Genomic DNA, 12,218 nt, shown 5'->3' with positions numbered 1-12,218 from the left:
TTGTTTATATTGAATGAATAATGACAATCTTGCAATGATATCTTTTTAACTATTTTTAAAATGAGCTTTGGTCCTGTATGTCCAAATTTAAGTGTGTTTAGAATAATTATTTCGAAGTATTTTTTAGTGTAAACTTCACTATTCTATTAGAATTTAGTAGACTTTGCGTTGCAACTTGGATGGATTAAAAGAAACAAAATTCTAGATAACCAGTATATTTTTTTTTTAGACATTTTTTAGATTCTAAAAAACAATTTGGTTTATGTTGAATAAGTTTAATTATTAAGGCTCTACAAGCACTACACAAAGTAAATAAACATCAAAGTTAAAAAAATACAAGGTTAAAAATGGGATATTGTTTTGCTAATGTTAACTAAAAATTATCTGTAGATTTTGATGACCTGGAATCAACAGAAATAGAGTCATTAAATCTTGATGAATCTGTAACAGAAGGAAAACCAAAGAAAACACATAAATCAAAACTGAAAAGAGTCACTAAAAAAATACGTCAGGATGCTGAAAAGCTCCAAATTCGTGCAATGCATCAATGGTTTATGCGAGCTTTTGTTAATGAAGCAAATCTACCCCTCGAAATATCGGAGAAATCGAAAAGTAAGTACTTATCAGTTGGTAGTAGGGTATTACTATATTTTTTTAAAAATGCTGGGAATATCAGCAAAATATTCACTCTTGATTTAATCAGCTTTATTCACAACTTTTTTTTTCGTACACCGAATAATCAATGATGTTCACTAAGTAATTAGTAAATTTATTTAACATACATTTGTTCCTGTTCTAAATTATTGATATTAATATTGGAGGCCGGAAAACATAGAATTCTTGTTCTTACGCTTCCCCTCTTTAAACTCTCTAGAGCACCTTAGCATTCGGAAGGTGGTTACAACTTTTCTGAGGGCATCGTAAGACCATGCACTCAATCCCTGACCACGTCATTACTTAGCATGGTTTGCGATACAGGTTTTGGTTTGGCGTATAAACTTCACTCCACAATGATTCAGTTAATGTTAAAGCCTTGACGATGTATGGATAGATGCCAGGGAAGTAAAAGAGAAATAGTTGACGCATTTTGTTTGGATCTGTCCAACAATAGATTGTGTGAAATCCCCCTTTTTCTCTGCATCAGGCGGCTGTATTCTGTTGTCTGAGATACCTCCGATTTAAAAATTCGGGAGAATTCGCAATAAACATTTTTTTACTCTCAATTTTTGTTAAACATGAAAACCTTAAACTCGTACCTTTTTATTTTTAGATCATTGTATTTGAGAAGGGTTTTAGCCCTTCGCTATCAAAACCTGCTATAGTCTGAATATCCAGCTACCCGATATTGTGACACTTTGTATGCGTATTGGTAAGAGTTCTTCGGTGGGCTCGCTACTCCAAAACAGTGGTACCCTTCAGTTACCTCTGCAAGCCCATTACTGTGAAGTGCAAGTGATTGCTCTGCATAGTGTTAGGCGGGGATGTACCAGGTTACCTGCAGCATTCATAATTTTCTATTCCTGTGGGATAGTCATTGTGTTTTTTTTTTCGTTTTTTTCGTATTTGCTGTTCTAGTAGTTATCATACTTTGATATCGCCATTCTTTAATTGCGTGAATTGTAGTTATTCAGTTATTTTATGGAAGAAACGTTTAGAATCTACTGTAACAAAGGTTGCATTATTATGCAAAATTCGATTAACAGAAAATACTGTTAAATTTTATTTCAGTTTTAAACATTTTTCTCGAAACTATTCTCCTAATATTTCTGTTGATACTAACAACATATGTTATGGTGTGATGACAAGTGGATAGTATTGTAAAATTATCAGACCCTTTAAAAGTTGAAGACAAGTTTCTGGTCATACAATTCTGAAGATAGAAGTAAATCCGAAACTGTTCAGTAAAAAAAGGAAGCTACATTTTATATTGTATGAAATCATTGATCTAATTTATTGAAACCACTGCTCTATGAAAAAAGTGGGGATTTCGTGGAAGTGAAACGCTTTATTGTCTAGCGTTATTTTTTTGAGAGTTCAGAACTCTGTTTTTAGTACCAATCATGTACTTGGGCTGGGGTTTCCATAAGAACTGTGAGTATTGGTTCTACTTTATTCTTGTCAGCTCTTGCTTTTTGCTGTGATAGTTTATTTTATTTTCATATTTATCTTACATTTTTCCAAAATAAGATTTCAGAGTTTCATATTCATTCTAAGAGCTTTAAATAAGGTAGTAGAAAAATGTTGAGAAATTAAAGAAAATGGAAATGTATAAACTTTATGTTAATTAAGCAGTACAAAGTGGAGTGAACATCTAATTGCTATTTACTTTTAAAATACAGTATACTTGTATAACTCGCTATTTGTTTATTAACAAATTTAAAAAAAAAATCCTACCAACATATGACACTATTAAATTTTTTATTTTTTTTAAACTTTTTCAATAGTATGTTACAATTAAATGTCGTTTCTTTGCATATGCATGTTCCTAGCATGTTTTGTCTAATGTGTGGTCTTTGGTCGGTGTATTCTTTTTGTGTGAGCTTTAAGACTTAATTTTGAGATTTTGTTTATTTCTGATTATTTTATTAGCATAATGATTTTTTTTTTTTGTTTTGTCTTAAGGAAAATAATGTATTCAGGCCGTGTTGGACTACATTGCACTTAGACTCTTCTCCTTGGTGTGGGCAATCAACTTGCTAACATTTTCAGTCTAACAAAAAGATTATTTTTTCGAGCTTTCCTATTGAAATGGTTGCCTTGTGAACAACAATTGCTTTATAAGTTAGATTATTTTTTTAGAGTCTTGATTTGATATAGTTAGGAATAATAATTTGAATGATATAGCTTATTCTAGGATTTTTTATTTTTTTTTAAGATAATCCGAACCTTACATTGACTTAAGTTCTTTTTAAAAAGAAATTTACTGGACTATAACATTCATGAAGCGTAAAGGTAATCCACTGTGTGAAAGGTGCTATAAGTACTGGATTATTTCAATTTCCTGGTAAATTTTTTTTAAAAATGCCTTCAGGTCATTTAAAAGTGTGTTTGTGAATATCACAAACATTCCATCTCTAACATAATATAAAGAATATCGTTTTTGTGGTTTTTGATAAATCATTTCTTTAAAGTGATTTCCGATAGATCGATTTTAACATTATTCCTAAATTCAGGAGCAAAGAAATTTAAACTTTTGAACTAGAAATTTTCCAATTTTGAATTATATTAAAAAAAGTAAAATGAGAATAAAGAAAAAAAAAATCAGTTCGTAGAATCAATTATTCATAAACAATTGGATTAGGGCGCTAAAGACCGCAGCAGTCGATGCGCCCCCCCAAAAAAAAATTATTCCAAACTATATCATTTTTAATAGTACAATATAAAATTAACACTTTTTTTTTTATATATTAATCGATCTTATTACTCAAATCTATCTTACTATTTGGAATAAATCTTTCATTCATTTTACTATCGTTTTAAAACATTTGTCTCTTTACTTTAGCATGCCACGATTCTTTTGTATATGAACAAACAACAAATGTACTCAACAAAATTTGGTATTCATAATTATTTTTGCAATTTTAAGGTGGTGGAAGTTCAATGGCGCAGTACAGTGTTAGTTCACTTACAGTATTAGCTCAACTTCTAGCTCCGTTACTTGATGTAGCCTTCGGCAGCCAAGAGAAGGAAAGAGTAGTTAATCTACTCACTACTTTAATGTACAATGTGACTCCCTATCTAAAAAATCATACGTAAGTTATCATTCTTCCTCATCCTTCGGAATGATTCTATAATTAAAGTGGTTTTATAATTTTTTTGGATTTAAAAGTTTCTTAGTACTAGCTGGCATAAAATATTTCTGTAAAATCTTTTATATTTGAATTGGCTTTTCCATAAACAGGCAAAGAAATGCTGGTAGTTATTTTGCATGTTCACAATTATTGGCGAGCCTAAGCTCGTATCAGTACACAAGAAAAGCGTGGAAAAAAGATGTAATGGAATTACTATTTGACACAACATTTTTCCAAATGGAAATACGTGCCTTGAAATACTGGTGCACAGTTATTGATAATCTTATTTCGCAAGAAAACTCTACTTTTCGGGAATTTATGAGTAAGTATATATATTTTTAAATATTTGCCTTATTATTATTATTATTTTAATAATAAAAATTAAGTATGCATTTCTTTTAGATAGAGTATCAATGCCGCAAGGAAATTCTTTAAATATTTTTTCCAGTAAGGAACAAGAATACGAACAAAGAGCGCAATTATTGAAACGATTGGCTTTTGTAATATATTGCGGTGAAAATGATCAATACTGTAATAATATGCCTGAAATTCAAGGTAATTAGACTAATACCTAAAGATACAAATACTGAAATAAATTTCTAATAGTGTTTTACTTTTTCTAGAACGATTAGCTGAAAGTGTAAAACTTCCACAATTAGTTCCAAGTCTTCAAGCACAGGTTTTTTTATGCTTTAGAGTTCTTCTTTTAAGAATGTCTCCTGCACATATTATACCTCTTTGGCCAACAATCATTAGTGAAATGGTCCAAGTAATGATGCATATGGAATTAGATCTTTCCACAGATTATGAAGATTTCCGGTGAGTACATCAAGCTTTAGATGCATACATTTGGATAAATTGGTCCGAAATCTCCATTCGAATACTTTTTTTTTTTAATTCAATGCAAAACAGAATACACAGTGCTTTTTTTTTTAGCACAAATGAACTAACCTTTCCTCAAGTAGAATAATTAATCAAAATAATCCTTAAATGTTTTGAAAAACATTAGAACTTTTCTTCCAAATAATTTTCCAAAAACATGCAAGTAGTAACCTGACCATTCGTTAGTTTAATATTTATCGACCTTTCCACTAACACAGCTCGTAAGCCTTTTATGAATGAGGTCCTTCTTAGGGTGCGTTCCACTAAGCGCTCACAACGATCAAAATGTACCTTCAGCCGTTCCACATGACGACCCCGGTCATAGTGGTCGTGGCGAAAACGTCTCTAATGACGTCATTATTTTCGCTCACGCGAAGTTCATAACGCCCCACCTCATAACAAGAGCTGGGTCGAAGTGGGCGTTCAGAAATTTAGCGCAATTTTTAAAAGGAAAGATGGCAACCGAAAAAATTAAATCATGTAAATGAAAGTATTATCTCATGTAAATAATTGAATGTGTTTCTCGAAAGTCTAAAGAAAATAATAAAATGAAAAATTACTTATCCCTTTACATACTAAATCACTGAATAACGATCAATTACACTTTGATACGTTTTCGCTTTTCACCTTTGCGATTTTGTAAAATTGCATTTCACTCTTCATGAAGAACTTTCTAAAGCATTGTTAAGCTGCATTAATAAATATCCAATTGTTGCCAAACAAGACATTTTAATTTTATTTAAACGTAAATTTTATAAATGCTCCACTAAAATTTAATGTAAAAAATTGAATTACATATATATATTTTTAATATAAGTCAACTTTACCAATAATTAATAAAGTTTATTATAACTGCTTATAAACGGGGTTAAAATTAAAAAAACAACCTCGTCAAGCTTCTTTCTTACTTTCGAGGTTGCCACTTGAACGGTTAAAACGCCCCATTGTCCATTCCACTTGGGTTTTCGATTGTAACACTCGCAAGCAAGTGGAACGGGCAAAACCGCGGTCGTGAGCGTGATCGTTGTGAACGCTTAGTGGAATGTACCCTTAGAATGAGGAAGGAAGGCTGCCAGCTCCTTAGAACTCTATAAAATCAAAGATCATTGGTTATAGTGTCATACAAAAATGGAAGACCAAGATGTAATTGAAAGACAATCGAACTTGGTTTCGGGTCACCAAAATAAAAATCGCTTAAGACGCACCTCCAATAATCAGATTCTCCTCAATACTGATTCTGTTTTCTTTGAAAATAGATTTTATTAAACATATTTTTTCTATTCAGTGAAAAATGGTTTTATTTTTGTGTTTTAGTTTAGTAGGGTATATTATCTTTTTATTTTTTATGTCGTTAAGAGTTTTTTTAAAATTCTTTTATTTTTTGTGCTACAAAACTATGTATCTTTTGTATTAATGTACCCAATTTTGTCCATATTAATTAATTAATACCGAGGACCTTTAAAAACAAAATCTGTCCTGACATTCAGCTTTCCGAACTGAGTGGACAACAGAATATTTTCTTTTCTGGGAAATCAATTCTAAAGATCCCAATACAGATTGCGTACCTAGATAGGAAAATATTTAAGTTGCACTAGAAATATCTTAGAGAATGCTAATACTGTTTATTTTAGAATTGTTTATTTATTTATTTTAATTTTTTTGTTACAATACAATCATGCTTTCAAATGTGGAATCTATTTTTAAAGGAGAAATTGCAGGTAATTATTTAAATAAATTTTATTTCTGTATTTACAACTCATCGATTTAAAAATGAATACAAATTAAAAAAATGATCTTTGCAGTTCACACATAAGAGCACTGTCATCAATGGACTGGAGTAACAATGGTATTCAGCCGGCTGGAAGTTGGTTACACCTTCAACTTGCTGCTGCTAATCTTCTTTTCCTTGCAGTACAAATGCCAGCTGATAGACTTCCACAGTTTCAAATGTAAGTCTTTTCAAAACATTAATGTAAGATTGTAATGTAATTGTACATTGGTACTTCATGTTTAAATTCAATTTTATATATCTAATAATGAAGTTTATTTATATATCTATCCAAAAAAAATAGAATAAAGAATGCTATGTCTAATTGTAATTTACAAAGATTTAGTCTTCTTTTGCACGCCAACAAGTACGCACAGAAACAACTGTTCCTTCTGCAGAAAGTCGCTTTTTTGTGAGAAGTAGTATCATTTTTTGTGAACATTTTCTGAATTTAAGTTTATTTAAATAAAAGCTTGTTAGAATCAACTTGAGTAATGTTCATAATTGGAGTATTAAAAGATTTTATCGATCACAATTTTTGAACAGAATTCTGACTTCTACTTCTGTGTAATGTTGCTTGTCGCTAATCTGTTCCTAGAAAAACTTTTTTGGAAAAAAAAAAATGGTTGCTCCATTTCCTAAAGATTAAATTAATATTCAAATAAGAAAAGATTAGACAAAAACGAGCATGTTTTTGTTTGATACGTGATTTTATGTTATTATTTATTAAAAGAACCTTACATGACTACTTCGCACCAACTTCTTGCAGGTCGTTATTGCAACCTACTAAGTGTTTATATTTTCAACAGTAAACAGGAGTTTTATTCCATATTCTCAAATATTATGTAAAAGTCTTCTACGGTACTAAGGATAAAAGTCCCTCTAAATTAAATTTTAAGTTTGTTCTTGTGCTTCAAACTATTACTTAAAATTTAAAATGCTAATTGCTTCTAGGTACCGATGGGCATTTGTTGGTGAAGATGGAGTGCACTCTAGAAGTACAAGTAACACTCCTGATTTTATACCACATGTCACTCGCATTGCCTATCTAATGGATGCTAAGGTATATACGATATATTTGCTTTATAGTTAGCTTTAATTTGCCATCATATTCACTTGATGAAGGCGCCATTTTTCATTATATCTAAACAACACTTAACCTTTCTTCTTTTTTTTTCGAATTATGTTTCGTAAGATTTTTAACATATTTTTATTTTCATAGTATGGTAGTTTGGAAGCGGTGCCGACTCCACTTCTACCAACTTGTGATCAAATACGCAGCTTACAAGATCTACATCCATTCTTTACAGCAATGAGTACATCCAAATACACACCACTTTCTGTTTCACAGCTAGAACATAATTTGGAATTGGATCTCCTAGATGCCATGGCCCCACGTTAATTGCAGAAGGTCTTATACGTTTCATCTTATGTTTAATTTGTTTGAGGATTTTGCCCAGATGCAAAAAAAAAATCAGTCATACCACTTCCACATATTTTTAGCAGTAAGCAATTAATAAAATTTTCAAATGGTAATGACTTCTACCTATTTTTAGAGAAACGAAAAAATCTGTATGATGCAAAATATTGAATTCCAGCATTTGTAATTACATCCTGGTGAGCACAGTTTTATTTGTTTTACTATACAGCTTAATTTGTTTACACCATTTGAACTTCCAGTTATTTCCGGAAACAAAAAGTAGCTGTTTTAAAATATTTTTTTCTTTTTTTTTTAAGTATTGATCTCAAAATTGACCTTATTATAAACATTAGTATGAAATATATTAACTCTAACTCCAAGGTAACGGATTTCTTTTTACATGCTTATACAGTGGCAGAAACAAACTAAAAAGAACAGCGTTAAAGAATTAACTAAAATTTAAGTATTTTAGTAATTCAATTTTAGTTTATAATTTTAATGGAACACTAGTATTATTTATTAAGTAAGTTTATTACCTTCAATATTGATATGGTGTATGTTTAAATTTTGTAGATTAATGTAAATATTCTTAAAAAATGTTTTAGGGTCAAGTGCCTCATTACAAATATTATAGTGTAAATATTATATTAAGTAATAATCATTCCTATTTTATTTAATAAGTAAATTGGTTTAATAACCATACATCTTTGCTTAATTAGATAAAAAAAAAATTTGAAAGTGCCTTTCACTCTAAACAAATGCATCTTAAATTTTACAATTTTAATATTTGTGATATAATAAGTTCAATTTTTTTTTCTCGGATAAAAAGTACATAAAAAAAACACATTTTATTTATTCTCACGTGATAGTAGTAGAAATCGGAAGAAAGGTCCATGACCCTACGTTAGTTTTTACAAAGTTAATATCGATAAGACTTTCTAAAAACAGATAGGTTCAAGGTGGACATGATAAAGGCGTTAAGGAAAGCTGAAGAGTCAGTCCATGCATTATCTGGCAGTTAAAGTCTCCTTATGGTGGGAAAGTTAAAAAGTAAGAGGATTGAGCTGTGTGATCTTGATTGTGTTATATTATGTTTACCATTTGTTTCTATCTAAGCCACGCCTTTTTTTTTGTGGGAGAAAATAAACTATCCAACAATGAGCAGGGATTTTGTGTTTGTTGATTTCATATTTAGCAGGAAATGGCCTTTAAGATAAGTTTCTTATCTTAAACTTTTTTTTTTTTTTAATTTAGCTAAATTATAGTTGTAATTCTTGTTTGTTAAATGTAATTTAGAAATCGAGAAAGCATTGTGAGGGAGGCGTATGATTATTTCATTCTATATTACATAAATATGTTTTGTATCGTTCTCATAGCCTCTTCGTATCTTTTTTTTAAACTAGAGTTTTTTTTTTAGATTTTTTTCGGTTAAAATAAAGAACACGTTTTTCACTAATTCTAAGGAGCATGCTAGCGATTCAAGAATATTTACCTGATTGATTTTCTGTACCCTTCTATCATCAGTATTACAATAATTTTTGGTTGAGGGGCATTTTATTTTTACTCTCTCTTCTTCTGTAGTGGAAGAAACCGTATAGTCTTGGAAGAAAAGGGAAGGGGGAACACAACGTTGCAAAAATTAGCTTCTTTTTTGAAAATTTCTTTAACATAATTCAACTTTTATCCCGAAATTATTTCTCGAATTCTGGAGCTAATTCTGCTAAATTAAATTTAAACATTGCTCTCAATGTACAACTGTAGCAGAATAAAAGATGGTACGTTGTTGGTTCTCGGAATGATGAATATCAAAAATCGAATTTTCGAAGAATCGAAAATGAATAGCGAAAATCATTATACTGGAGTTGTAAAAACCTGATAGTAAAATGCATTATATCAGATCGGTAGATAGGTACTTAATTCATAACTATTGGTTTCTGTATTGTTCAAGTACAATGTAGGACACTTCTATGATAAATCTTGGAAAAGGAAGTAATTCCTTTTTAATCCTGTGTGAATGATGCTCAAATGAAAGAATGCGTATTCCACCTTGGTAAGATATTACCACTTATATTAAAGATTGAACTACTTTGCCGGTGATTAATAACCCCTTCCATAATGTACCCCGAAGATGTTCACTACGACTTTATTTTTGAATTTGAGCAATAATTTTAATCAAATTCATGAATTTTCTTGATAGTGAAGAAATACAGAAATAAAAAAAATCTCTTTAAAGACTTAATTTTGTTCATAAGATTAATCTAGGTTAGAATGCGGAATGCGTTAGAAGTGAAATAGATAAATTATCATGTATTTTGAGTAATTTTTGTCTTCCGTTAATTCTCTGCTTATGTTACCATAATTTTACGAATCACACAATCAGATATTTAATTATTTTTCTATTATAAAATGTAAAGAGTTCTTGATGTTAAAGAAGTCAGTCATGTCATACAGAATCATAATTAACTCATGTTATGTTCTCTCATTAGTCTTATTGGACAATCAATTAGATTAGGACTGGGGAAAACAATTAATACCAGCCCTTTTAAATAAATTTTCATGTTACCACCCGTTTGCTTGTTTATAACTAAACTAATGGTTACGAAATTCCTTCGTGACTACCCTAACATAATTATATTTGCAACATTCCTAATTACTGACTACTGTTTGTACTTTATGTATATATTATTATTTATTTATACATAAAATTCATAAATGTTCTATATATCTACATAATGTATAGGAAGAAGGGTGATATTAACAAAAATAACAATTATGTTAAAAATAATCATATAATTTTTTTTTTCTTTTGCTTTTTAACTGTAAGTATGAATAATCATATTCTCTGTAATCTTTATTTTTTCTGCATGAATCAGTATTGTGTAAATAATGTTTTAATTTTTTGTTATATATATTTTTATTGTTTAAAAAGGTGTATATAAAGATCCAATTTGTTCAATTATTTTGATGTTGAATGCAATATATTTGGAGAATGAGGAATTTTTATTTTTGTGTTTTTCTTCTTTCAATGTTCAGATATGGTTTAAGTTTTAGAGACTATAAATTGATTTTACTTTAAATAGTTCCATTTGAATATATTGCGTAATTTAAGGCAATTTACTATTTGCTGTAAGTCCTAATTAACAAAAAAAAAACCTAACTACGCAAGTATTTCTTTAAAAAAAAGTCATGTGAGTGTACATATTAGAAAATTAAATTGAAAATAGTCATGGTCAATAAACCGAAAATTGCCGGCAATAACCGATCGCCTTCGGCTGGTAAGAGTTGAGAAGAGAAAATATTAAAAAAGTCGGCGCTAAGGCTGGATGGTTTAGAGATCTGTTGTAATTCTTAGAAATCTGTTCCTTTTCCTACTAATTTGCTGTTCTCTAACCCATCGGTTTTTGATGCCATAGGTTGGTGCTTAATTTACTGCTCTGTAGTGAGTTTATCCACTACATATATCTCAGGAACTGATTATCGCAGACATTTCAAATTTGATATTTCGTTCAAATTACAGCAGGTGAAGTGACAATAAATTTTTGGTCAAAATAAAAGCACTGGAAGTACCAATTTACTAAAGATTTTTCACTTTTTTGGAAAAACCGCTTGTTCGATTTTCTTTAAACTTGTTATAATTATAGCTCACAAATAGTTCTATAACTTTTATTTGAAACATTTTTCTCTAATACTTCGATTAAGGGCACTTTTGGGGGAGGGGTGGTTGGTTTGTCCGGTAGAAAGCCATTCGCTGTGATATATGGAAATACTCTTTATGGTAGGCTGCTCTTTACTTGTAAATGAAAATAGCCAGCATAAGGGTCTGTGAAATCTAATGAATTCTAAACAAAATTAGTGAAATTTAATGCAGTAAAATAACATGAATGACATCAATTGTATTAAAATGTCAATTAAAAACATAACTGAAATTACGTACTGAAGTATAACACTGTCCACCAGGTAATGAGTTTAAGAATAGAAAAACTAAAGGAGAAACATGGTAATATAACTTTTGCTAGAACACAATTTAAAGGTTGGACCCTCTAACAATTGAGTTAATTTACTCAAACCATTGCAAATAAATTGTGAAAATTTCCGTGTTTTGTTCTTGTAGTGGTAACCAACTTTCCGGGAATCCTGCTCCCTTAACGCATCTCTACCTAGATCCTAGAAATAACATAAATAACTAACTAATAAATAACAATTCTCTGATGTGTTTTGTTTTACGCGATTTTCTCGTAAACCGGTGTAATTTCTTCAAATTAGTCATGAGGGCGAGGAACGTATTCAGTTGGAAGGTGTAAAGTTGTAGGCTTAAAAATACAGTTCACTGACAATCAAAATAGTAAGTAAAAGAAGA

The 12,218-nt window shown here is 30.1% G+C and overlaps 1 protein-coding gene across 4 annotated transcripts in view; it reads left to right on the top strand.

Annotated features, from left to right (window-relative positions):
• Positions 1–10,864, top strand: part of LOC141457231 (protein DOP1 homolog) — a 28,742-nt gene extending 17,878 nt beyond the window's left edge. The window contains exons 25-33 of one of the 4 annotated variants that reach the window (XM_074133910.1): positions 391–612; positions 3,587–3,752; positions 3,902–4,113; positions 4,194–4,346; positions 4,415–4,610; positions 6,476–6,622; positions 7,396–7,504; positions 7,664–7,852; positions 7,998–10,864. In XM_074133910.1, coding sequence (XP_073990011.1) covers positions 391–612; positions 3,587–3,752; positions 3,902–4,113; positions 4,194–4,346; positions 4,415–4,610; positions 6,476–6,622; positions 7,396–7,504; positions 7,664–7,843 — 1,385 coding nt within the window. In that variant the 3' untranslated portion in view covers positions 7,844–7,852; positions 7,998–10,864. Of the gene's footprint in view, positions 1–390; positions 613–2,622; positions 2,782–2,875; positions 2,975–3,586; positions 3,753–3,901; positions 4,114–4,193; positions 4,347–4,414; positions 4,611–6,379; positions 6,623–7,395; positions 7,505–7,663 lie in introns of those variants that run through there. The other 3 variants (XM_074133911.1, XM_074133912.1, XR_012460277.1) reach the window with 3 other exon arrangements.
• Positions 10,865–12,218: the final 1,354 nt, after the last annotated feature.

This window comes from Rhodnius prolixus, unplaced genomic scaffold, assembly GCF_049639745.1.
Source record: "Rhodnius prolixus isolate KJV_2025 unplaced genomic scaffold, Rpr scaffold_10, whole genome shotgun sequence".
Classification (NCBI taxonomy): Eukaryota; Metazoa; Arthropoda; class Insecta; order Hemiptera; family Reduviidae; genus Rhodnius; species Rhodnius prolixus.
The sequence above is the reverse complement of the archived record's forward strand: the minus strand, read 5'-3'. Positions and strand labels throughout refer to the sequence as shown.